Source organism: Ovis aries, chromosome 1 (genome assembly GCF_016772045.2).
Source record: "Ovis aries strain OAR_USU_Benz2616 breed Rambouillet chromosome 1, ARS-UI_Ramb_v3.0, whole genome shotgun sequence".
In the NCBI taxonomy this organism is placed as follows: Eukaryota; Metazoa; Chordata; class Mammalia; order Artiodactyla; family Bovidae; genus Ovis; species Ovis aries.
In genome coordinates this window covers 17,222,704-17,249,038 of record NC_056054.1, presented here as the reverse complement: position 1 = coordinate 17,249,038, position 26,335 = coordinate 17,222,704, and the positions used below count along the sequence as shown (strand labels likewise).

Here is a 26,335-nt window from a genome sequence, read left to right as displayed (position 1 = left end):
CTGCGACGCTCAGGGTTCCGCTGAGGGGCGGAGTCAAGGCTGGGGGAAGGCAGAAGAGGTGGGCGCCTCCTCGGAGACGCCGCAGGGTTTGGGAGGCGGGGCTTCGTCTAGGGCGGGGCTTCCCTCGAGGGCGGGGCTTCCCGGCGGTGGGACTCCAACCTCCCTGGCCGGTGACCCGGGGTCCCGTTAGGTCTGAGCGGTCATGGCGGCACGCGCGTTAAGGCTGCTGACCACGTTGCTAGCCGTCGCCGCCACTGCCTCCCAGGCTGAGGCCGAGTCCGAGGCGGGATGGGACCTGACGGCGCCTGATCTGCTGTTCGCGGAGGGGACGGCGGCCTATGCTCGCGGGGACTGGGCCGGTGTGGTTCTGAGCATGGAGCGGGCGCTGCGCTCGCGGGCCGCCCTGCGCGCCCTCCGCCTGCGCTGCCGCACCCGGTGTGCCGCCGACCTCCCATGGGAGGTGGACCCAGACTCGCCCCCCAGCCTGGCGCAGGCTTCAGGTGCCTCCGCCCTGCACGACCTGCGGTTCTTCGGGGGCTTGCTGCGCCGCGCGGCTTGCCTGCGCCGCTGCCTCGGGCCGTCGACCGCCCACTCGCTCAGCGAGGAGCTGGAGTTGGAGTTCCGCAAGCGGAGCCCCTACAACTACCTGCAGGTCGCCTACTTCAAGGTGCAGACCTGCCCGAGCCCCGGGCGGCTGGGGGTTCTTCTGGGTGTGGTTGGTTCGGGGAATCTGGGGGGCGAGGGACGTGTCCGCAGAGAGGGAAAGTGGCCTCTTGGACGAGAAACTTTTCCGGATCCAGGGAGAGCAGGGACCCTGCCAGGAGACCAGCCTCTCCGGGTTCGCATAGGCAGATGGTGACCCCAAAAGTCCAGCCTGGGGTTAGGCACATGCCAAGCAAAACTTGGTCTTGTGTTACTCAGGAAGCTGCTTATAGGGAACTACAGCGGCAGCTGTAAATCCTGATTTCATTGTAAGTTACCCAGTGAGAAGCTAAGACCTTTCTACAATATCTTCCGGTTTGCTTTTCAGTGATGCTCTTCCTGCCGCCTGAGTGCAGCAGCCTTCTTTCAGGACGTGAGGTTGCCACGTCGTCAGTAGGGGCTGTCTGGCCCCTCCCTATGAGGGACCCTCTGGCTAGTCTGTCAGGTTTCCAAAGAAAATGAACATTTTTAGGAATTCCAGAGTGCCTTAACTCCAAGTGTACACCCAGATTTGGAGCGTTGCTGGTTTATGATGATAATAATAGCCAAAACAGACTTCCAGGCATTATTAAGTACTTTGTGTTTGTTAGTTCATTTACCCAGATCCTGGCAATATCCTGTAAAATAGATGCTATTAATAGCCCCATTTTGTTTGGGGGAAATGGAAGGAGGAGCTGTACAGGCTTATCTATTATATCCATAGTTTAACAGACCTTCAGTTCAACTTAGAGACTTAACAAAGCCTTGGGGACCTCAGAGTTCCACCTCTGCACAAGCGTTCTGCTTACACAGTTCTGCTCCATTCCTCCTAGTTTCCCAGAGGAATACCGGATTTGACACCAAAATAATTGGGCTGTGTCTTTGGTTATGTCACTTAACAACACTTAAAAATTGTTTGACAAACATTTACTAAACACTTACCACATTCCGGTTTTTGAACAGGTAATGTGCTTGACTTTGTATGTTTTTGTTTTAGTTCGCTTTGCAGTTTAAGAGTCATTTTAGTAGTAAGGGCTCCTGAAAGAGTATCTATATCCTGCTGTGGAAACACACCAGAGGAAAAATCTAACTGTGTGTCAGAGAAGTTTGACTTGAAAGAAGAGGTGACATTCGAAGCTGATCCCAACTATTGCTGGAGGAGAGGAAGGATAGCCATTTCCAACAGAGTAGGGCCAGAGTGGGAAGAGAATTCTGCAGACTTCATGGACCCATCATCAGAACTGGGTTGTAGGATGCTGATTCTGGAAACCATGTGGGATAAGCCTTGGGAGAAGGAGAAAGTGGTGACAGAGTAAACCATTAGGAGATGACTGCAGTTGTCCACACGAGAGAGAGAAATCAGGTGCCTTGCACTCAGAGGGTAAAAAAGAGCTGGAGGTGGAGTGAAGAGTATAGAGATGGAGGAGAATGGCGAAAGGCAAGAGTAGTGCTGAAAGATACAAGAGAGTCAGTCCATAAAAGGGACAGACTTGAGAGAATTTCTGGAGAAGGAAGTGGCAACCCACTCCAGTACTCTTGCCTGGGTAATCCCATGGATGGAGAATCCTGGTGCAGGCTACAGTCCATGAGGTCACAAAGAGTCGGACATGACTGAGCGACTTCACTTTCACTTTGAGAGAATTTCTGATTTTACAGTTAGGGATACTGAGGGACAGTGATGGGGATTGTTGACCTTGGGTCACCTAGCTATTTGGGGGTCACAGCCAGGGCTGACTCCTTGTCTAGTGTGCATTTACTAGTGCTAAAGTCAGAAAAGAAAAAATTTTTCTTGGCATATTAGTCATGTGCTGGGAAGAACTGACACAGTGGAAAAGGTCCTGATGCTGGGAAAGGTTGAAGGCAGGAGGAGAAGGGGACAACAGAGGATGAAATGGTTGGATGGCATCACCGATTCAATGGACATGAGTTTGAGCAAGCTCCAGGAGTTGGTGATGGACAGGGAAGCCTGGCATACTACAGTCCATGAGGTCACAAAGAGTTGGACACGACTGAGCGACTGAACTGAACTGAGGATTTACATTCATTGAGCTGACATTTATTAAGCATTTAATATGTGCCCAGTGCCATGTGTTAAAAGCTGCATATATATCCTCTCATTTAACTTTCCCTGCAATCCTGTGAGATTAGGGGATGTATTTATATATTTATTTATTCATTTTTGGCTGTGCTGGGTCTTTGTTGCTGTTTGGGGGCTTTTCTCTAGTTACGATGAGTGGGGGCTACTCTCCAGTTGTGTGCTCGGGCTTCTCACTGTGGTCACTTCTCTTGTTGCAGAGCACAGGCTCTAGGGCACACAGGCTTCAGTAGTTGTGGTACACAATCTGAATTACCTGCAGCATGTGGAATCTTCCCAGACCAGGGATTGAACCCCTGTCCCCTGCATTGCCAGGCAGATTCTTAACCACGGGACCACTAGCAGAGTCCCGGGAATGAGTTTAGAGAATAAACTTTAACTTGTCTAAAGCCCCAGCAAGAAAATAATTAAACCTACCATTGTTACCAGTCTGATACCACAACCCATGTTGTTAATCATTATATCATCAGTGATTTCTTCTGGGCTCTATATATGAAGCTGTGTAATTTTGGTGTCTGGAGTCCATTGCTCTCAGCATTACTGTGGCCTGTAGCACATTTCTTCCCCTCTCATATTTCTGTAAAGTCACCAGTTTTAACCTCATGAGCCCTGGGCTTTGAAAAGGCAGAAGGTGTCATGTCTGGATTTTGTATAGGACCTTAAGACTTTTCGCCACCCACCTTTTCCTTGAATGAGTCAAAAACACATATTCGAAAAAAAAAGCTTTTTTTTTTTTTTTCTAGGCAAATTCTTAGGCATGGTCTAATTGTTAACTTCGCTTTCCCCCCTACCCCTAAATCCTTGAGTTCTTGGACTTTTTCAGCTCAATCCCTACATCTGAATCTCGAGACAGGATTATCTCAGGCAGTCAGTCTTCCATAGCATTCCCCCTACAATAACACCTTTGTTTTAGAATAGGATGTTTATCCTTTTGAAGCATGACCTCCTGTAATTTGAGGAATCCCTAATTCTGATTTGAGAAATAGCTGAGAATCTGTTCAGGGCCCCGTGCTTCTAATCTCTGGTATGTAGTTTCTTGCAATAGGTATGTTTTCTGGGCTTGGGAGGGGCTCGGACACACTGAGTGGAAGGCTCAGGAAGGCAGGAATTTCCTGTTTACTGTGAACTGCATATTCAGACTTCAGAGTTTGCATGTGACAACTATGTTTTTATTCTTCATCCTTAGATAAACAAGTTGGAGAAAGCCGTAGCAGCAGCCCATACCTTCTTCGTGGGCAACCCTGAGCACATGGAGATGCGACAGAACCTGGACTATTACCAGACCATGTCTGGGGTGAAGGAGGCTGACTTCAAGGATCTTGAGGCCAAACCCCATATGGTGAAAAAAAAAAAAAAATGTTATCCTCTTCTCTCACTCTTTTTTTTTAATTTTTATTTTTTTAAATTTTAACTGAAGGTTAATTACAGTATTGTGTTGGTTTTGCCATACATTCACATGAATCAGCCATGGGTGTACATGTGTTCCCCATCCTGACCCTCCCTCCTACCCCCCTCCCCATCTCACTCTTTATTATAGTGACATTCACTAGGGTTGTTTTCAGATTACAAAAGTAACGTATGTTCATTCTACAACATTAGAAAAATGCAAATACATAAAAAAAACAGGAATTAATTCTCTCTAACAGTGCTACATTCAGAAAACCAGTGGTTGATATTTTGGTCTATTTTTTAAGTCTTCAGTACCTAATTTTCATGGGCTTCCCTGATGGCTTAGTGGTAAAGAATCCAACTACCAATGTAGGAGACAAAGGGTTCGATCACTGGGCCAGGAAAATTCCTGGAGAAGGAAATGGCGATCCACTCCAGTATTCTTGCCTGGGAAATCTCATGGGCAGAGAAGCCTGGTGGGCTACAGTCCATGGGGTAGCAAAAGAGTTGGACAAAACTTAGTGACTAAACAATAGCAACAATTCTAGTTTTTAAACCTAATTTGGTGTCATATTGTGTATGTACTCTTAATCATCCTTTTGAATTAACATTTTATCATTACTTTTTCTCATGTCTTCAAATTTTCTTTGAAAACACAATTTTTAATAGCTGCATGGTAATCCATCTTATTCATCAATTGTATTCATTTACTTATCGAATATTTTTGGTTGTGTAGATTTTTGCTTTTCACAACAGTGGGTAGTACCATACTCCTCAGTGTTCTTATTCTGTTTGTTTAGCAGCTGGTGCCTCAGACAGTAGGGAATCCTCATATAATGTAGAACCCAATCCTGGGTTTGATCCTTGGGTTGGGAAGATCCTCTAAAGAAGGGAACGGCTACCCACTCCAGTATTCTGGCCTGAAGAATTCCATGGACCAAGGAGCCTGGCAGGCTACTGTCCAATGGCATAGTATTTTTATAAAGGGCTTATGTTCTAGTATATTAATAGAAATAGGCATATTAGAGACAGTATCAGAATAGCTTTGAAAGTAAAATGTGTACATATAGTACTTTATACAACTCTACACAGTTTAGGTTTTGTGTTTGTTTTTAGTGCTTCTGTGACAAATGAAAATGGTTACTGTCCACAAGAAGGGAGCTGTGTCCCACAGAGAGCAGAAGCAGAGTCTGTAATCAGCAGTCCTTACTGCCAGAAAGATTGCTTTCATCCCCTCAAACCACATTCTAACCTCTAAGAGTTCAATTTTTTAAGTTCAATTTTATTTTGAAAACTTTCAGCCCTACCAAGAAAAAGTGAAGGAAAACGACAATGAGGGACTTCCCTGGGGGTCCAGTGACTGTGACTCTGAGCTCCCAATGCAGGGGCCCCGGGTTCGCTCCCTGGTCAGGGAACTCGGTCCCACACGCTGCAGCTAAGAGTTTGCCTGCTGCAACCTAAAGATTCCACATGCAGCGACTAAGACCCCCCGCAGAGCCAAATAAAAAATTTTTTTAAGAAAATGACAGTGAATTCCCATATATTCATCTAGATTAAGTTAGATGCTTTTAAATTTCAAAAGAAACAAGGAAAGACCTTTTCTAGGAGGCCTTCATTATACAGCAGCCACCCTTTCTGTCGGTAACCTGCGAGGGCTAGGGGGATGCTCGCCGAGGTGGCCGCGGGATAGAAGCGAGAGCCGTCTGCTGCCTGCCTGGCATCTGAGTACCCCTTCCTCCCAGTAGCACGAATTTCGGCTGGGAGTGCGCCTCTACTCCGAGGAGCAGCCGCAGGAAGCCGTGCCCCACCTGGAGGCGGCGCTGCGCGAGTACTTCGTGGCGGACGAGGAGTGCCGCGCGCTCTGTGAAGGGCCCTATGACTACGACGGCTACAACTACCTGGAGTACAACGCCGACCTCTTCCAGGCCATCACAGGTGCGGGCCGGAACCCTGCTCCTGATCGGGCCTGCTGGGCTCTCGGGGCGGCAACGTGGTTCCGTAGACACGGCCTCTTAGGCCTCATTCCTGAATCTCCTAGAGCTGGGGATCCGACTGAAAACTGCTTCCTCTTGATTTGTTCATCTTAAGCAGAATTGGAATCCTGGAAGCTGACCTTACGGTTCTCCCTCTCTTCGATTCCTTTCAGATCATTACATCCAGGTCCTCAGCTGTAAGCAGAACTGTGTCACCGAGCTTGCTTCCCACCCAAGTCGAGAGAAGCCCTTTGAAGACTTCCTGCCATCTCATTATAATTATCTGCAGTTTGCCTACTATAACAGTAAGGTCTACTTCCCTCCTTCTCAGCTGATTTTAACTAAGCCTAAGGCAAAGAAGGCAGGGATCGTGGCCACTGTGCTGCTTTGGCCCCTTTGGCTTCTCTCTGTGGCTCTGGGAGGCACTGGGCCAGGTGATCCCTGGGTACCTTGTCACAGGCCACCTCCTGGGAGGCCAGTATCAGCAGCCTGAGAAGCTGGGAGACGGAAACTCTAGGACCTCACTGGTCCCCTCTATAACATTTATAATCTGGTTTTGCACTTGAGTTATAGTAAGGGCTTCCCTGGTGGCTTAGATGGTAAAGAATCTGCCTGCAATGCAGGAGACCCAGGTTCAATCCCTGGGTTGGGAATATTCCCTGGAGAAGGGATGGCTACACACTCCAGTATTCTTGCCTGGGGAATTCCATGGACAGAGGAGCCTGGAGGGTTACAGTCCATGGGGTTGAAAATAGTTGAACATAACTGAGTGACTAACGCTTTCACTTTTTTCACTTTAAGTTATAGTAAATGCAAGGATGTATTTCCATTTAAACCAGCTCAAAGGACATTTCCCAGCCCTTCTCCTTCATAACAGCACTGAGGCTCTAGAGTAGAGAGAGGGGCATGTCAATATCCAGAAAAACAAGTCAGCAGGTATTTACTGAGTTCCTACTGTGTGCTAAAAGTAAGCCTTAGAGCATGTTTAAGAATATATGCTTTTATAGTTGAGGAAACAAACATATCAACAAAAGAGGCAATCTGCTATTATAATCTTCCCTTCTCTTCTGAAAGGCCATAGGGGAAAAAAAAATAGGAAGATGGGAATATTCCTGATATTGGTCTAATGAGTTGGACTATTAAGGCCAATGTTTGAATTACCTGAGGACACTGAGCACCTTAAAATCAATTACATATTCTACGTGGATTCTGTCATTTCTCTCCCCTAATCAGGCAGTTGTGTTATGTAGCTGGTGCCTCTTGGCCGTGTCATCACCTTGAGCTGTGCTGAGACTGAACTCTAGGTGGTTCGTGGTACCCAAAATGAGATGCTTTCTCTTCAGCCATTTTTTCCCCTTTGCAGTTGGGAATTACACACAGGCCATTGAATGTGCCAAGACCTATCTCCTCTTCTTCCCCAATGATGAGGTGATGAGCCAGAATCTGGCCTACTATACAGCCATGCTTGGAGAAGAGCAGGCCAGATCCATTGGCCCCCGTGAGGTGAGAGACTTGCGTTACTTAGGGCCGCTGCCAGCTGAACCCAGACCAGAGAGCAGAGTGGGATAGAGAAGGGGGAGCCAGCTGCTGCTTGGGCAGGGTGAGGCAGGGTTCCCAGGCAGGCGTGAATGCACGGGAAGCGTAGGGAATAAGCCGGAGCCTTCATTAGCACAATCTGGGCCCAGAAGTCTGTTCTCTGAGTTGGCAAAGAAAAGCAGAACTGCAAAGCAGCCACGTTCTTTGCCTTTTTTAGCATCCCTACTTTAAGACTTTATACTGTTTGGCCAAGATTAATCATTTTCTACTTCATGCTAACTTTTTTTTCACTCACTACTTTTCTGCCTCCATTTTCCTTCCTATCCCCTCTTCTTTCTGCCATTGTCTGATCTGTCCCTGTTTCAGCATTAATCCCATATCCTTCCAAAAGTGGAAGGAAAATCTATGTGATACAAAGTCTAAAATGAAAAGCACTGGAGTGAAAGCACCCCCCCACCCCTGCGCTGTTGGGAGGACTGTACATTGTGCTGTTCATTTAACAATGGCTATTTCAGGAATTACAGGTGATTCCTTTTTATTTTGCTTATCTGTATTTTCTAAATTCCCTGCAGTGAATGAGTATTATTTTTGTATTAAAAACATGAAAAGAGAGGACTTTCCTAGATGTCTAGTGGTTAAGACTCCACGCTTCCACTGAAGCAGATGCAGGTTCGATCCCTGGTCAGGGAACTAAGATCACATGCCTCAGGGCATGACCAAAAAAAATAAATAATAAAATAAAGTAGCCTAAAATACACACACAGACACACACACACGAAAAGTTCTCTGTTGTAACTCAGTGAAGTTTGGCACTGTGAACCTTTTTGTGCATATGCCATGCACAGGCCCTAGATCCTCTCCTTCTTGAGCCCAGAACAATGATGTGGATTTCAAGTCACTAATACAGGCTCAAGTCCTGACTCCTCCACTTACTAGCCATGTGATTTTTGGCACATCGTGTGGGATCTCAGTCATGCTGCTTTGCCCTTCTGAGTCTGTCTCTTCTGCTGTAAAATAGGACTGTGGTTCTTGCTCTGGCTTCAACACAGGATGAGTGTGAAGGTCAAATGAGATAGTGAGCTGGGACTTCCCTGACGATCCAGTGGTTAAGACTCAGCACTTTCACTGCTGTGGGCCACGGTTCAATCCCTGGTCAGGGAACCAAGATCCCACAAGCCTCGGGGTGCAGTCAAAAAAAGAGAGAGAGTAAGCCGACAGGCACTGTACAACATGTTGTGTGGACAGGTAGCATCACAGGGTTCTGGACGATGGTACATGAGTAGCAGTTGGAGGGTTTTCTCACCTCTAACCTCAGTTACCTCCTGAAACTAGGGGGCTTATCCCTGTGGCCCGCAATCACTTGTGTCCTGCTGGCCTCACCCAAACCCCAGCCTGTAAAATTGGCTATAACTTTGGACTAACCTTTCACTTTGTCAACAACAACAACAACAAAGATAAATAGCTATGATTGTTCTAGAAGCCCCTCAGTTGTTAATGCATCACATCTCTTGGACAAATGAAAGGGATGAGAAAACAGGTCCACCCCTGGGCTGTTTAACCAATGATTCAGCCGCCAGGGATTCACCCCGCAGCTGTACTGCACATTTGTGCAAAGGTAATGTGCACAGCTGTGCATCAGAACACTGCTGCTGAAAGCCAAATAACTAGAAACAAGCTCAACGCCATCAATTTGGAGACTGGTTGAATCAATTTTGGTACATTCATTCAGTGTCATAGAAGATAACTCGTAAATTGCGTGAGTAGATTACTATGCACCAATATGATATTGTCTCCATGATAATAATTTTAGGTAAAGAAAAAAATTTGACCTAACTGTTCCTGGAGATTATTTCCCCACCCCCAACCCCCAGACATGGGCCTGTAGGTCAGGGGTTGGAGGAAGGACCTGAACATTTCTGTTTATGTCTGCCAGCTCTCTGTGGGTTTAGCTGTCTATGTTTTACCTTCATGTCTTTTTGAGTGCCATCTGAAACCACCTTGGAAAGGTATACAATGTGACATTTGTAGGGTACTGCAGTGAATAGAATAAAAGAGGTGCCAGCGAGCTAGAGTGGACACATGGGAGAGAAGGGAGTGCCTGGAGAGTCAGGGAGGGCTTTGCAAGAGGCAGTGGTGGTGACATTTGGTTTTTAAAGCCTACAGTAGGTGAATGAGTCAGGGAAGGGCCGTTTAGATGGAGAGCAGCATGTACAGCACCTACCCGACTATCCCACGCAAATGGAGGAGGGTGCCAGCGAGTTGCAGGCAGTGGGGCCCGGAGGATCAGATTCTGAAGGTTCTTGAGTGCCTCTCCAGGACCCTGGCCTCTATGCGGCGGGGAGTGGTGAGTCCTGAAGGGTTTGAAGCAGCCTGATGAGCTATGATGGTGGAGGGTTCAGAATGGGAGGTGCTGGGGGCCGTGTGGCACTGAGAGAGCTGCCAAGGCCTGAGCGAGGCAGGGGCACCCACCAGGTGGAGGAGGGAGGTGGAACTGGCAGCCTGGGTTGGGGGTGGTTTTCACTCCTCCCTTCTCTCCATGTCTAATTAGGTTCCCTGTTCCAGTCTGGGACCCACTCCAGTATTCTTGCCTGGAAAATTCCATGGGCAGAGGAGCCTGGCAGGCTAAAATCTATGGGTTGCAAAGAGTACGACATGACTTACAGACTGAGCGACAGAGCACACACCCAAAATTCCCAGGCTAGGAGACCTGTGTGTGTTGCTGGCCACAGGGCTCCAGAGTGTACAGGTGGCAGGGTGGAAGGGACGCACAGCCTCCCTTCCTGCCCGCGCTCCAGCCCAGGGTGGCTAACTTTTCCTCTGTTCACTGGGAGAAGCAGGTACATGATGTGGTAGTAACAGACTTCCCATTCTGGTTGCTGGGGCACTTTCGTGTTGAAAATAAGCACCCTTTAAATGTGTGTGGCATTTTATAGTTTACAAAAATCTTTCATAGCTTTTCTTTCATTTGATTCTCATAACAGTCCCATGAGGTGGCATCACCAACCTACCCTGAAGTTAAAAACCAAGGTTCTTCCTTCCTAGATCTGGCGTCCTAAGAGTCTCCAGTAAAAGGAGTCCTCCTCTTGCCATCCCCTGCCGTGCGGAGACTGTCATTGTCCGCTTTGGCTGCTAGATGGTGACCACCTGGCTTTGAGATGGCACTTCTGGCTCTTTGCTCAGTTAAGATTCCCCCTCACCCTTGCCCTTGATGGCCGTATTAGTGAGTCTTGGGCAGAAAGAGAAAATGAGTGGTCAGTCTACCATTTCTAACTAGCACCACCCTTCTGGTAAGAAGGTGACTCACGTCTGTTGAGCCCCATCCCAGGCCAAGAATTGAGCCAGATCTTTACACCCATCAACTCGTTGAGCTGGGTGTTAACACACATCATCTCGTTCTGTCATCACAGGTGCCCTGTGAGGTAGGCACTGTTCTTTCTTTTTTAGAGATGAGGACATTTAGGCTCCAAGAAATGAGTTAACCTGCACGGTGGCCTGTCACTGCCTATAGTGATGAGAATCTCTGCTCCCCTGCTTTCTCCCAGTACCAGCAGAGTTCTGACACAAAGCTGCCACTTGGAAAATCAGTGTTTAAAGAGTAAGTGGTAGAAGTGGGGGTTGAGCCTCATAGGGCTGCTGCAGAGGGTTAAAGGAGTTAACACATATCTAGCTTTGTGTCCAGCACTTGGTGTGGGAGGCCAATCATTTCAGCTCCTCAGGAGGGACTTCCCTGGTGATTCAGTGGTTAAGACTCCACATAATGCAGGGGGCCCAGGTTCCATCCCTGCTCAGGAAACTAGATCCCACGTGCCATGACTGAGTTCACATGCTGCAACTAAAGATCTTCCATTAAAAAAAAAAAAAAATCTTGCATGCACAGCGAAGATCCTGAGTGTCAGAACTAAGACCTGACACTAAGATCCACATAAATAAATATTTTTAAAAATAATTTTATCCCTTAAAATTTTTTAAAAATGAACTCCCTTGAAAATTTCCATCTTCCTCTTATAGGTAGGCCTCATTGACGCCTTTGAAGTTTTCCTTATTGCCCTCATCTTTGGTTTCAACTGACACCGTCTTCTTTTTCTTTTCCTTCCTTCTTCTGCTGCTAGGAGACTAGCAGGGCACCTAGGGAAAGGTGGGATCCGGAAGGCACTTAGTTTGCCTACCCCGGGTAAGCCCACCAGTGGGAAGGGCCTGGTGCTGGACCCCAGTGCTCTTTCTGCAGCTGCCTGGCTCCGGGGAGGGATACCCTCTGCTCCAAGTCTGAGGGGAGGCACATGACCCAGGATAAAGCACACGGACTTTAGGACTAGAGAGACCCAGCCTTGGACATGGGTCCCTGCTCTGCTGTTTCCTGTTGTGTCATGCCACAATAGGACACAATATTGTCCCTCTGTACCTCAGTGTCCCCGTCTGTAAAATGGGGATAGTCAGATCAACCTCAAGGTGGCAGTAAAGATTGAATGAATAACACAGGAGTCACCTAATACCTAGTTTTTAAGTTGTTTGTTTTTCCCTGAGTACCAAACTCCTGTAAAAGTACCAAACTCCTTCTTTGAAGACTAAGTGTTCCTGAGAATCCTCAGGTTTTCTGTCTCAGAGACTAATGGCAGAGGAAGGAAGGGGACGTTTTCCCTTCAAGGGAAGCCTGGCTACGCCACCCTCAGATACGCTGCTTGTGACAGGCAAGAGGAACCCTCGAGCACAAAAGTGAGGCTTTTGTCCCAAACTGGGGGACGGACACATGAATAGTGGTGGGAGAGGAAGCCTCAGGTCACACTGGGAGCAGAAGTGTAGATGCGCGGTGGAGGGCAGGGGTGTGGGGGGCTGAGAGCTAGAGGCAGGGCTGAGTTCCAGAGCGTTCCTCCCGCTGTGTGTCCTCAGAGTGCCCAGGAATACCGCCAGCGGAGCCTGCTGGAGAAGGAGCTGCTCTTCTTCGCCTATGATGTTTTTGGAATTCCCTTTGTTGATCCGGTGAGCCAGGGTGTGGGGGTGAGGGGTGGGCAAGGGATGGGGTGAGCTGTACACCAGGTGACTCCGGGGAGAAGACCGGTGGACAAGAGACAAGGGGGAATTCTGGCTGGATAGTTATAGGTGACTTGGTCCCAAAGACATCTCCCTTTGTCTCCTGGAAGGGGTCTGGTGAGGAGGTGGGCTTCCTGTAGGCCCTGGTCGGCGCATCAAGACCTAAAGGATCCACCAGGCCCTCTGGCACTGTTCATTTCCTCCTCCTCCGCTTTTAGGATTCATGGACTCCAGTGGAGGTGATTCCTAAGAGACTGCAAGAGAAACAGAAGTGAGGCCCTTGAAGAAACTGCATGCGTGGATCAGTGTGATGAAGCACTTGAGGCTTCCCGAGCCCAGGCAGATGTGAACTCCTGGCAAGGGGTGGGCAGGTCCAGTCTGGGGAGCCGGGGTGGAAACCTGGGTTGGCCCCGGGATGCAGCGCTCAGAGCGGCTGTGCTCACAGGTCAGAACGGGAAACAGCCGCCCGCATCTCCCAAGAGATCGGGAACCTTATGAAGGAGATCGAGACCCTCGTGGAGGAGAAGACCAAGGAGTCACTGGACGTGAGCAGGCTGACCCGGGAAGGTGAGAGGATGGGCTCGGGGCCACCTTGGCCATCGTGGGGGCAGCAGGGCCAGGGTCCCCATGTCCGCTGGGCAGCTCCCATGAGAGGGCAGCCTCAGGAGCTGAGCTGGCACGGGTCACAGTCAGGGTCACCCTTCCTTACTCACCCACGGGACTTCTGCCTGCAAAGATAACTGAGAATTGGCCTTTGGTTAAGAAATAAGACGCCTGTGTCACGGGGACATTAGTTTAGTTCACTTCAGTAAGTATTTAGAGGAGAAAACTCGTCTCCTTGACCGTTTCCTCCCAACTGCCATCATCCGTTCTGTCACCAAGCCTCAGAATCTTCAGATGTCCTTTGGTCCCCCCTTGCCTGTCCCCTCCAGTCCACTGGCGAGGCCTAGCGAGTGGGACTCTGCTCTCTGTCTATCTCCCCAACCCTTTTCCTGTCCCGTTGCCTCAGGCCAATGACAGGCTCCCAGGCCTCCCATCTGCACCCTTCTTTCCTCTTCCAGTCTGTCCTTGCCCCTTCCCATCGGGGGGCAAGACCAGTCTCCGAACACCGGGACTCTGACACCATCCTCCTTGTCTCTCCTTTAACCGTAGGCTCCACTCTTGCCTTGTTTACACCTTTTCCTCATCCTGAGCCTCTCTCTGCCCACAAGTCCTTGTTGAGGTCTGTCTGTCCTCCTACACACTTCCTACCATCCCTACCCATGTGGCATCTCAGATACACCCCCACAGAGTCTTTCTTAAACTCCAGGCCAATCAGGAGCCCCTGCCTATTATTTATTTGTTTGCCCTGGGTCTTAGTTGCGGCATGCAGGATCTTTAGTTGCAACATGTGGGATCTAGTTCCCTGACCAGGGATTGAACCCAGGCCCCCCTGCATTAGGAGCACAGAGTCTCAGTCACTGGACCACCAGGGAATTCCCTCCCCTCCCTCTTTCTGTTGAATTTTCAAGGCACTCTGTGCTTTCACAAGGCCTGCTTTGTGCCGCTTATTGTGTGAGTATTGAAATAGCTTCTGTCTTCAGGTGTTAATCCCTCACCTCTTCTAGCACAGTGCCTGGCACATGCTGGGGCTGGAGTAAATAGAATTGATTTGGTCTCTGGTATGTCCCCAGCACAAAGAGATACCAGGGGGAACTGAAGAGAGAAAGACTGGCCGTTATGGTTGCTTCAGTGAACAGTGGTTAATTTAAGAAGATTAGCACATTAAAGAACCTGTCCATCGTTTGTTTGTTTTCAGAGAGCTTTCACCCTACTCTGTTATTTCTCTTGATTCTCATAACTGCCTGAGAGGTGGGTTTGGGCAGATTGTAAAATCCTCATTTTTAAATAGATGATGATATGATGGTGGCTAAACTTTTTTTTTTTTCCTAATTGGAGGATAATCACTTTGCAGTGTGGTGCTGGTGATAGGTAAACTTTTAAGCATTTACTCCATGCCAAGTATTGTGCTAAACTTTTTAAGTTGTCTTATTATTCTTTATATTAAGCTTATGATATACCAGGAGAAATCGAAGAGAGAAGGACTGGCCTCTAAGATATTATTTTGCAGATGAGATAAGGCTCAGGGAGGTTAAGTAACTTGCCAAGGTCAGACAGCTAGTAAGTAGAGGATCCAGGAGTCAAACCCAGTTCTTTCTGGTCTTGAGCTCACGTTATAGGAACGTCTATGATGTTTCCCCAATGATGTGTGAAGGCCCAGGAGCCAGCAGCTGTGGAACAGTGCTTGGACCTCCTGTCCTAAGTTCCATCCTCTGGTTCAGCCCACCTTTCCAAGTGACCAAATGGAAGGTTTCTCTGGTAAACAGGAATCAACTGGAATTTCTATTCCTTACAGGAAGGTAGTATCTGATGGAGAGTGTCTGAACCACTGCTGGATTTAGCCAGTCTTGTCATTGCTTTGCAGGTGGCCCCCTGCTGTATGACGGCATCAGACTCACCATGAACTCCAAAGTCCTGAATGGTTCCCAGCGGGTGGTGATGGATGGCGTCATCTCCGACGCGGAGTGCCAGGAGCTGCAGAGACTGACCAATGTGAGGGAGCCCGGTGACCACACTGCCTCCCTGAGGGCCCAGCGTCCCCCAACTGGGTGCCTCTTAGGTCTGGACAGTTGCCTGCCCCTTGCTCTGGGCAGTCGACTGCCTCTTCCCGGGCTCTCAGCTGCCTGGCTAACTCTACCTGTTCTGGGGGCCTCCTAGGCAGCAGCAACTTTAGGAGATGGCTACCGGGGTCAGACCTCCCCACACACCCCCAGCGAGAAGTTCTACGGTGTCACCGTCTTCAAGGCCCTCAAGGTAGGGTCAGTACTCTGTTCTAAGTGTGGAGAGGAGGGAGGGGGTGCCCAGGCTTTGAGGGGGAGTTGGAGATGGTGGTGGGAAGGGGAAAAGTATCTGCCTGTCAGCATTCCGGCTGCCACCGAGGCAGGATAAACCACGCTGGGTGAGGCTGACCTTTGAACCATGGCTCTTAAGTGTAATAAAATTGAGGCAAGCAAGTAAGACTAATACCCCGAGTTTGAGAGTGCTTTCTGAAGAACAGCTATACTTTAAGAAAAATATTTATTTTTATTTATTTGGTGGCACTGGGCCTTAGTTGCAGCCTGCGAGAGCTTTAGCTGTGGTATGCGAACTCTTAGTTGCAGCGTGTGGGATCTGGTTCCCTGACCAGAGATCAAACCTGGGCCCCCTGTATCGGGAGCACAGAGTCTGGACCATGAGGGAAGTCCCAGAATGGCTCTACTTCTGAGCAGGATGCATGAGTTACTTATAAAGAGAAGTGTGGAGGCGAGGGGGGCGGGCAATGGCAGAGTGTCACCTGCGGGAAGCAGAGGGAGTGCCTTCAGAGCTCGAGGAGTGGGGCCAGTCGCCTCCCTGCTCTGTCGGCCTCCAGAGAGAGGGCGCCCAGGGCCCCTGACCCAGGCTGACCACTGATCTCCTCGGCAGCTGGGGCAGGAAGGGAAGGTTCCTCTGCAGAGCGCCCACCTGTACTACAACGTGACCGAGAAGGTGCGCCGCGTCATGGAGTCGTACTTCCGCCTGGACACCCCGCTCTACTTCTCCTACTCCCATCTGGTGTGCCGCACCGCCATCGAAGGTGGGCCTCCCTCACCCTGCAGCCCCGCCCGGCAGACCCCCAGGCACTGGCCGGGCGCCGGGACGGGGAGAAGAGCAGGCACGGGCCCCTTCATCCTGCTGGGGAACCAGCATAAACGAGCTCAGTCCGCGCTGCGGAGGAAGTTAGAGTCAGTCTCCCTGGGCAGTCAGGAGGGCTTCCCAGAGGCGGTGACGGCGGTTACACAGGATGAATGGGGGTTGCGGAGTACATGGGGTGATGGAGGATGTTTAAGTCAGAGGGAACCATGTACAAAAGAGTGGCAGCACTGATCCACCAGGAGTTGGGGGGACTAAGAAAGTTGCCATTTCTGGAGAGGAAGGTCAGGGATGTAGGGGGCGGGGCAGCCAGGTGAGGCTGGCAGGGCCTCAGAGGCCGAATCACAGAGTGCTTCTAGTTGGAGATGACTTAGAGGCTGAACAACCACCTTTAAGAGCCTTTTTCATCCTCTAAGTCAGTGGTTCTCAGCGTCAGGGTTGGGCATACCGGTGTCTTTAGATGAACCATGAGCTGTGTTTTAAGTTCCTGTCACTAATTTTTAAGTACCACATTTGTGAGGGAACTCCTTATTTTATAAGTTAGGGCAGACTGGAGGCCACTCGCCGTTCACTCCCCCTCTGTCACATTCCCTTTTGCGTCCTTGCGGAGGGGTGAGGTACGGCCAGTGTCCAGGACTCACATATGACCCACAGCCGGGTCTGTCCTGCCAGAGCCTTCAGTGGCCCAGCGCTGACGTTCCACTGATGGTGGCAGAGGTTAGGGCTTTACTGTCCCTCAGAATGTCTGGAATCCTGCCATAATCTGGGCACACCAAAGGAATATGCCAAGCTTGCAATATGCATGGTCTCCAGGTGGGGGCGCCCTGGGGCCTGGCCAGCAGGAGGACAGTGGTCAGGCAGGGGAGGGCTGGATGAGGCCTTATCTTTATTCCACCAGTGTTGAGGATTTAAGGTTGGTCTTGCTGCTGTGTCAAAAGACTCGAAGGTGTGGATCAAACCAGAGGAAAGGAAGCTGGTTGGCAGTGACCCAAACGCACCCCCAGGCCAGCAGGAGAGCTGCACGGCAGTCCCCTGAGAGCCCCAGTGCTGATGTGTATCCCCTTGGCCGCAGAGGCACAGGCTGAGAGGAAGGACGGTAGCCACCCCGTCCATGTGGACAACTGTATCCTGAACGCCGAGGCCCTCGTGTGCATCAAGGAGCCCCCTGCCTACACCTTCCGGGACTTCAGGTGCCAGTGGTCCTCAGGTCCCCAGGGCCCCGTGCCTTGCTCCCTCCTCCAACACGTGCATGCTTGGGACCAGCTCTTGCCAGAGTCTAGGACCCTCTGGGTTGGAAATCAGACAATATGGGAATGGTTACAGTGTAGTGGGAGAACAGAATGGAGAGAGGAGGACGTGGTTCAGAGAAGGGCATGCTGGGTGCTCAGGGCTGAGGGTCAGGAGGCAGGAAGGTCAGGAGTCCTGTTCGTGAGGCTTCAGAGAAGGTTCTGGAAAGCTTTCTTCCTATGAAAGGCCCCCCTCCAGCTGCTGGCTGGGAGCACTTGGAGGTGAAGGCACTGGAGCTGCAGGTTTTCTCGGGGGCAGGAGGAGGAAGTTGGTGTCGAGATGCTCTCTCTGCCTTTCCCAGTGCCATTCTTTATCTGAATGGAGACTTCGATGGAGGAAACTTCTATTTCACTGAACTAGATGCCAAGACCGTGACGGTGAGTGCGCCTGTCCGTGGGAGAGAGAAACCCTCAAGGTGCAGTGGGCAGAATGGCCGGCTGGCCTTCCTGGTAGCCAGCACTCCCCTCCCCAAACCAGGAGGCCTCCGACCCGTCACCTTTTCTCTTTAGTGCTGTGCTTTGGGCAGCCAGGCAGAGGAGCCACCCTCCAGCCCGACCTGAGTGACCCCATGTCCCTTCTGAAGGCAGGTTCCAGTCTCTGACCTGCGCACCCGCCTCGCTGTCCCCTTTAGGCAGAGGTGCAGCCCCAGTGCGGAAGGGCCGTGGGATTCTCTTCGGGCACGGAAAACCCGCATGGAGTAAAGGCTGTCACCAGAGGGCAGCGCTGTGCCATCGCCCTCTGGTTCACTTTGGATGCTCGACACAGCGAGAGGGTGAGAGCAGCTGGCGCCGCCATGGCCTGTTGCTGGTGGGGCCCCTGTTCTGCTTCCTCCTTCCCCAGTCCCACTGCCGATGCTTAGACGGGAAAGAAACGCTGGGCTGGGGGGTCCAGAGAGACTCTTCGCTCTGGCACTGTGTCACCGTGGTCCCCGGCCCTTCCTTCCTTGTCAGTAGGGCTCCAGGTAGGGACCTGGGGGGACAGGATTGGGGGGTGACCCTAGTTCTCGGTGCCTCACTGGGTACCATCTCTGCTACCTCTGCCCATGACCTGCTAGGAAGAGGATGAGATCGGAGGCCGCAGAGGAAGCACCTTCTTGTTCTCCAGGAAGTAGTACGTAGGCGATGGTGAGTACCTGGTCCAGAGGCCTCTCTGAACAGCCAAGGGTTTGTCCTTGCAGGACCGAGTGCAGGCGGATGACCTGGTAAAGATGCTCTTTAGTCCGGAAGAGATGGACCTCCCCAACGAGCAGCCCCAGGAAGCCCAGGAGGGGACCTCCAATCCCCTACAGGAGCCCGTCTCCAGCAGTGAGTCAGGGCACAAGGATGAGCTCTGACAACTCCCATGGATGGTGATCAGACCCACACGAGGGACTCTGTCCCGCACCCTGGACTGGCCAGCCCCGGGTGAGGAGCAGTGGGAACCTAGGCCTGCCGCCCAGCTGAGGGGGCTCTGCTCACGGCCATCCGCATGGTGCTACTGCTCTCGGAGTGGACATGGCGGGATGGCCCTCTCCCCCCCGGGCCTGACTGAGGGCTCAGGACGCAGGCCCCGAGCCACTCTGGGGGCCCGCACAGGCAGCCACGTGACAGCAATACAGTATTTAAGTGCCTGTGTAGACAACCAAAGAATAAATGATTCGTGGTTTTTTTACCTGGTGGTTTGTTCAGAGTGGAAATATGCCCATTGGCCCCAGAGGTCTCACTTGATGAAAATTGTTCTGGGCAGGACGCAGTGGCAGGCCTGGTGTGAGGAGGCACCTGGCTTGGCCACTTCCTGTGCAGCCTCAGGCCAGACACTTAACCTCGGGGACCTCAGGGTTGTCATATGTATGAGGGGGACCATAATCCCCGGTCTGCCCACCTCCTGGGCAGTTGTGTGGCCCAGAGGCGGTATCGGATGTGACAGCATTTTGTAAACTGGAACGCTCTGGGTGGATGGCAAGGATTATCTTTAATCCTTCTCTGGCAGCCAGCATCGGTCAGCAGTGCCCTGGCGTGGTGCCCCCGTGTCGGCCACATGCATCCTGCTCTGCTGTCTGGCTTCTGGGTCCTCAGACCTCAGGGTCTCCATGTGCAGGACAACACACGCCTCTAGGAGGCAGAGTGAGAGACCTACAGCTTCAGCTCCTCTGGCCTCAAGCTCATCTCCCATCCTGGGCTTGAGAGGCAGGGGGGTCTTGAGTTGGGAACCTGCAGTCTGAGAGCCCATTTATTCATTTAACCCGAGTTTATTTATTGAGCACCAGCTAAGTGTCTGGTGCTGGGAATATGGAACCAAACAAAACAAGTCCCTGCCCTTGTAGAGCTTATACTTTAGTAAGGGAGACAGGTAACAAACACATAAATGTGTGTGTATATGCGTGTATGTGATCCTTTGAAGTAGATAAGAGAGCAGGTTAGGCCCTAAGTGGGGAGCAGCAACAAGGAGGCCAGCCTGGTGGCACAGAGCGGGCAAGGAGGGCAGCCAGTGAGGTCAGGGTCCTGGGGGCCCTGGGGGCCATAGGGAGCACCTGGGCTTTGACTCAGTGGGACAGGAGCCCTTGGAGGATTTTGAGCAGGGAATGGGGGCGTCTGACTTCTAAAGGCCTCGGTGAAGAATGTAGGTGGAAAATGGGCTACAGGAGCAAGTATGGAGACAAGGAGAGCATAGCAAAGGCTGCTGCATGGACCCTGGGGAGAGATGGAGGCAGTGTGGATCGGGCGTTGGCAGTGGAAAAGGTCAGGTTCTGGATCTCTTCAAAATAGAACCAAAAGGGACTTCCCTGGTGGTCCAGTGGCTAAGACCCCGCATTCCCGACTTTGTAGGGGCCAGAGTTTGATCCTTGAACAGGGAACTAAGATCCCACGTGCCACAGCTAAAACCTGGCACAGCCAAGTAGATAAATATTGTTACATTTTTTTTTAAGTAGAGCCAACAGGAGTCACTGATGGGTTGGCTGGCACAAAAAGAAGGAACAGCAAGGATTTAGCCTGAGCAGTTGGGGAAGTGGAGCCACCCTTTTCCCCATGTTGGGCAGACTGCAGACGAGAGGGCTATCTGCATGGAAATGAGGAATCTGGTTTTGTGTGTTTTGCTCAAGTTTGAAGAGCCTATTAAGCAGAAGATTCCTGAATCTGGAGTTCAGGGAGAGGTGGAGGTAGGAGTTGACATTTTGGAGGTTGCCATCAGCACATGGTGGGTGTTCAGAGCCAGGAAGCTGAGGTCAGTGCAGACAGAAGAGGAGTCAGAAGACTGGGCCAGGCTGCAGGTGGCTGGAGGGCAGTGGGGTCCAACAGAGGACATGAGGACCAGCCATGAGCAGGGAGCCAAGATGTCTGGTCCTGGAAGCTGATGAGAGTGTTTCAGGAAGGAAGGGGTGAGCAGTGGTGTCTAAAGCTGCTGAGAGGTTGAACAAGCTAAGAACCGGGAACCTGCGTTTGAATTTGGGGATGGACGTGGAGATCAGTGAGAACTTTAGCAAGAGATGTTTCAGTCGTCTTTCAAGTGAGAATGATTGGTGCTGGCGGGCGCAGACCACTCTTCTCAGGAATTTAGCTCTACTCGAGGGCAGGATGAGCTGGAGGGAGATATGAAGGAACAGTTGTTTTTCTGCTCATGGGAACCATCCTGTAGGGACAGTCACTATTCCTTTAGTCATTGGTGGTCTGTGTCCTGTTTGGATGACCCACTTGCCCAATGGAGAAAGGACCACGTTAATGGAAAGAACACCAACTTCACCCACATGCTGAGCTGGACAAGACTTTCACTTTCCACCACTTCCAGCTGTGTGATCTGTTGAGTGTGTTTCCTCACACACTCAAGGACTATAACATGAGATTATAGCCCTTACCTCCTGTGATGGCTGAGAGTATCAGTGAGGGAATATTCATAGAGAGCCTGACATGACGCTTGGCACACAGGAAATACTCAACATCACAGAAAACGAATCAGCCTGATTGTGGTCTTCCAGGAGTTTTCACCTCAAGGCAGATGAACTTCACAATTTTAAAGCATGCTAAACCATAGAGACAACAGACCATCTCAGTGTAGCTCATGAAAGGCCAGATGTTTTCAGCGGCAGCAGAATTGGAATAAGTGCCTATGGTTATGAAGGGTGGGTCCTCCCAGCAGCAGGAGGTGATGGCACGGTCCAAGCCAAGACTGCTTGGCCTGTGTGTGTAACTCATGCACACAAGTGGGTCAGCACTGGGGAAGGCTGCTTGAAATGAAGAGAGAGCAGCCACAGGAGCATGAGAGGGGACGGAGGCAACTCAGCAAACTCGGGGAGGATGTGGACGTGGAAGACGTCTGTCTCAGCACTCAGGGCAACTGGCAGAGCTCTCAGCAGGGGTGCCAAAGACAGCCAGTGTTCAGGACTGTTTGGGGAGGAGAAGAGGGCACTGCTAGACACCCTCACCCTGGTTTAGCTGTTGTTCAGTCGCTAAGTCATGTCTGACTCTTTGCAACTCCATGGACTGCAGCACGCCAGGCTCCCCTTGTCCTTCACTATTTCCTGGAGCTCGCTCAAACTCATGTTCATTGAGTCAGCGATGCCATCCAACCATCTCATCCTCTGTCACCCCCTTCTCCTCCTGCCTTCGGTCTTTCCCAGAATCAGGGTCTTTTCAGTGAGTCAGTTCTTCGCATCAGGTGGCCAAAGGATTGGAGCTTCAATATCAGTTCTTCCAATGAATATTCAGGGTTAATTTCCTTTAGGATTGACTGGTTTGATCTCCTTGCAGTCCAAGACTCTCAGGAGTCTTCCCCAGCACCTCAGTTTAAAAGCATCAGTTCTTCAGTGCTCAGCTTTCTTCATGGTCTAACTCTCACATCCATACATGACTACTGGAAAAGCTATAGCTTTGACTAGATGGACCTTTGTCGGCAAAGTGTCTCTGCTTTTTAATACACTGCCTAGGTTTGTCATAGCTTTTCTTTCAAGGAGAAAGCATCTTTTTAATTTTGTGGCTGCAGTTACTGTCCACAGGGATTTTGGAGCCCAAGAAGATAAAGTCTGTCACTGTTTCCACTTTTCCCCCATCCATTTGCCCTGAGTTAGTCGTGGGACACAGAAATGAGGCTCGTGGTAGGGCCAGCAGACCTCTTAGTCCTTGGGAGGGAGGCAATGGAACGATGAGCCAAGTGCTGCGAAAGGAAATACGCAAAGAACATGACAGATCCAGACCAGAGCACCTGACCCTGCTGGAGCGGGCAAAACACTGGGGTGGCCACCCTGCTGGGTCACATCGGGGTGGCCATGCTGTTAGCTGCACTGCTTTCTAGCTATGCGCCTAGGGCAAGTCCTCTCCATTTTGACCCTGGGATTCCACGGGAAAGTCAGACTCCAAGCTGGGGGGGTGTTTGGCCAGCACCACCACCTGAGCCGCCAGCGTTTCAGATGGTGGCTGCAGAGAATGTGCTGGACGGCAACCAACTGAGTCAGACCCTCTTAACTGGCAGGGGGAAAGGACGGGCGGAGGTGCTCCTCTGTTCCACTGGGAGGGAGGCAGAAATGTCATCTCCACACCCATCAGTCAGTGGTCAGCACAGATCTACCTACTAAGCACCCGCCCCGCCAGACACTGCCAGGCAGGAAGGGGTAGTGGGTCTTCAGCCACGCAGGGTGAGAAGGCTGCCAAGCTGCACCCAGGGTGAGAGGGCACAAGGGGCAGATCTCCCAGGGGGAACAGAGCATTCATTAGCCACAATTCTTCAGGCGTATTATGTTTTCCAAAAGCACTTCTCACCTGTTTTGATCCCTCTAAACTCCCTCATGACCCAAACAGATGAATGCTATTGTCTCTATTCTTCAGTTGGGGAACCAGGACCAGAGAGGCTAAGGGACTTGCCTAGCATCACACGGGTTTTCAGTGGCAGAGATGAAGCTAGTACCCCTAAGTTTCTTGTAATGTAAGTGAAAGCACCTTTTAAACAGTGAAGTGTGATACCCCAGGGAAGTTTTTAGTTAGCTCTTAATGGAGGCTGGGGTGGGTTCCTGAGCCTTGTTGCTCTCCCCACATGCCTGGGAGTTGCTGGACTGCAGGAGGCGATGGGGGTGGCAGAAGCCCTGGGTGGAGAAGCTGCGCCTGGTTAGGGAACTCAACTCCAGAAGCAGGATCCGGATTTCGAAGGGATTTGGGACATGGGTGAGAGAAGGCCTTTGGGGTAGGAGAGAATGTTTTGGTAGAACAGACTCAAGACCACAAGTAACAGAAGGGATAAGAGTTTCCAAGGGAGACGTGAGCATCATTTTGGGTCATAAAGTGGGTCTGGTCCAGTGTGGGGAGGGCTCAGGGTGGGGGGCCCAGCCAGGAGGAGCGAGCAGGTCCTGGGGGCAGGTGGGTGACTCTAAGCATCTTGCTTCCTGTCTCTGATTCTCAGCTTTTCATTTGTCAGTGGAGGGCCTTGTAGTCCCTGGTCTCCCAGACTGTGTGGCCTTGAGGATCCTAAGGCTCAGAGACCTGACTCAGGCGCTACTCGGGACCAGAATGACCCCTGGATCCTCCTTACAGAGGAAGCCCTGCATAAGGCTGGGAGAGGGCTTCCCTGGTGGCTCAGCCATGAAGAATCCACCTGCCTTGCAGCAGTCGCAGTAGACACAGGTTCCATCCCTGGGTCTGGAAGATTCCCCAGAGGAGGAAATGTCAACCCACTCCAGTATTCTTGCCTGGAAAATCCCATGGACAGAGAAGCTTGGAGGACTACAATCCATAGGGTCACAAAGAGCTGGACATGGCTTAGCAACAACAAAGGCTGGGAGAAGCCCAGCCCAGCTGGGAGAGGGCAGTCAGTCCTTCGGGAATAACTGCTGAGTGGCAGCCCCATGCAGATAGCCCACACTCTCTCAAACACTGGGCAGCTCTCTGGGTGATTCCATGAAGCTAATTAGATTCCATGAATCTAATTCCATGATTTAGAGGTGAGGACACAGGCTCCACAGCCAGCCAGCTCAGGCCTGTTCCTCCTGGTGCTGCAAGAAAGGTGGGGTGTGGACTAGACAGACCTGATAGGAAAGCACCTGACCCCAGCTTCCTAGCTTGGGCTAGGTCACCTCCTTCAGTCTAGGTTCCTTATCCGTGAAGGGCCGCCCACCGTGAGGGGGCTGTCTACGATGAGAGGGATAAGGCCTAGAAACCCTTGCCCGGAGTCTCCACCCTGGGCGCCGGCAGTCCCCTGCCCCTCGACGTCAGTCTCTCGCTGTCCGTGGTGGAGGGATCGGAATTAGGGACTGGCTGTACCATGGCTCTAGGCCCGGCCAGCTTTGGGGGACTCGCCGGCTCCAGGACGGCCAGATCCACGCGGCTTGGGACTTTCTAGCTTGGAGGACGGCGGTGGGCGGCGAAGGGGTGGAGGGAGCAGTATCGGGAACCACAGGCCCAGCAGCGCCCACCGCCCCCTTGAGGGCAGGCCCCGCCCCCAGCTGGCAGCCGCGGGGCCGCGGGCCATACCAGGGCCCACGCCCCGGCGGCCTCACAGGGCAGCATTGTCCCCAGCGCCTGGCACCCTCTCGTTTGCATAGCCACGTGAAGAATGCGAGGGAGCGGGCGGGGCTGCCCCTGCGGAGGGGGTTCTGGGTGGAGGGTGCCTGGAGCCCAGGGTCGGCGGCAGGACCCTGCCTTCCCCCAGCGCAGCAAGGGGAAAGGCGAGGCTAGTGGGAGGCTTGGGTAGGAGGGGATGCGGGGGCGGGTTGGGGGGGGGGGTCGGAGGGACCGGGAACAGGATTGTGACATTCCCCGGCACCCACGCCTGGCGAGCCGAACTGAACGTGAGGGGATTGCTAATGAGGTCGACGAGAGTTAAACATTCCCTTGCTCCAGAGACCTGAGCTGGGACTGGAGAGAGGAGGGGAGGGGGTCCTCTCGGAGGGGGCAACCTGAACCCCAGGAATGTGCAGAGGCCACTGCTCCCCACCAGGCTGTTCTGGAGCTGGGGGCCAGGGCCTGGTGCCTCAGGCCCCAGCAGGAGTGTTAAGCCAGCCAGCAAAGAGATTAGCAGCCTGAGCAGTCTGCCCTCCTTCAGGCTGATGCCAAAGGTTGGTGATGTCTCCCACCTCCCTGCCAGGCTCCTGGCTGGCTGGCTGGCGGCCAGCTCTGTCCCAGCCTTCATGGGTCTCTCTTCTGCCCCCCACCTCAGATCTCAAACAGACCCCTGTTTGAGTGAGTCTGGCCCTCCCCTGTTTTGATACACATGGTCCCAGGGACCCAGGACCTCTCTCCCCAATACCCCCTCCCCAGCCTAGTCTCTCCATAGCTGACCTCAGAACCCGCTCCGAAAAGTTCTCCTTGATGTCTAACTCTAGTCTTACCTCTTGCAAATTGGAATTCCATTCTCTTTCCGTCCTACAGGCAGGGGACAGAAAATCCCAAGAGTCAGATCAACTGTGCGATGGCAACGTCCATCATCTCAGGGCTGATGCTTGGGGTAGGAATGAGAAATTTAGGGCACTTGTGTCAGCTTCTAAAGGGGTTCCCCTGGGGGAAAGGCCCTGAGAGCCAGCCCAGGTCACTCCTCCCAGCCCCTCCTTTCTCTGTCCCTGGAGAGGGGAACCCACCTTGGCCCCGCCCCACCCCACCCCCCACCCCCAGGGGGCTGAGCAGGAGGAGCTTTGCTGGGGACCTTGCCCTGGCTTAGGCGGCTACTGTGGGCGGGCCCCTGGCCTTTC

At 51.7% G+C, this 26,335-nt stretch overlaps 1 protein-coding gene and 1 long non-coding RNA gene across 3 annotated transcripts; one reads left to right on the top strand and one right to left on the bottom strand.

Annotated features, from left to right (window-relative positions):
* Positions 1-145: 145 nt before the first annotated feature.
* P3H1 (prolyl 3-hydroxylase 1) lies at positions 146-19,344 on the top strand. Of its 2 annotated transcripts, XM_012112963.4 has the most exons (15): positions 146-667; positions 3,963-4,115; positions 5,911-6,100; positions 6,312-6,443; positions 7,502-7,641; positions 12,559-12,648; positions 12,918-12,970; positions 13,145-13,266; positions 15,164-15,291; positions 15,457-15,552; positions 16,201-16,351; positions 17,480-17,597; positions 17,996-18,071; positions 18,326-18,466; positions 18,872-19,344. In XM_012112963.4, the coding sequence occupies exons 1-15, from the start codon at positions 203-205 to the stop codon at positions 19,025-19,027; spliced, it is 2,211 nt and encodes a 736-aa protein (XP_011968353.1). In that variant the 5' UTR covers positions 146-202; the 3' UTR covers positions 19,028-19,344. The 2 variants fall into 2 exon arrangements, with proteins under 2 accessions (XP_011968353.1, XP_042102613.1); XM_042246679.1 differs by lacking the exons at positions 18,326-18,466; positions 18,872-19,344 and adding an exon at positions 18,278-18,310.
* Positions 19,345-19,901: 557 nt separating this feature from the next.
* On the bottom strand, positions 19,902-26,264 carry LOC121819109 (uncharacterized). Its single transcript, XR_006059306.2, has 2 exons — positions 25,979-26,264; positions 19,902-22,818 (listed from the first exon to the last, which is right to left on the bottom strand). It is a non-coding gene; the product is annotated as an uncharacterized LOC121819109 (long non-coding RNA).
* Between the last annotated feature and the right edge of the window lie 71 nt (positions 26,265-26,335).

Coding starts and splice junctions, on each gene's coding strand:
- P3H1 (XM_012112963.4), top strand. CDS start 203: ATGGCGGCACGCGCGTTAAGGCTGCTGACCACGTTGCTAGCCGTCGCC. Junction 6,444..7,501: donor GCAGTTTGCCTACTATAACA/GTAAGGTCTACT, acceptor TCCCCTTTGCAG/TTGGGAATTACACACAGGCC. Junction 15,553..16,200: donor CCGTCTTCAAGGCCCTCAAG/GTAGGGTCAGTA, acceptor TCTCCTCGGCAG/CTGGGGCAGGAAGGGAAGGT.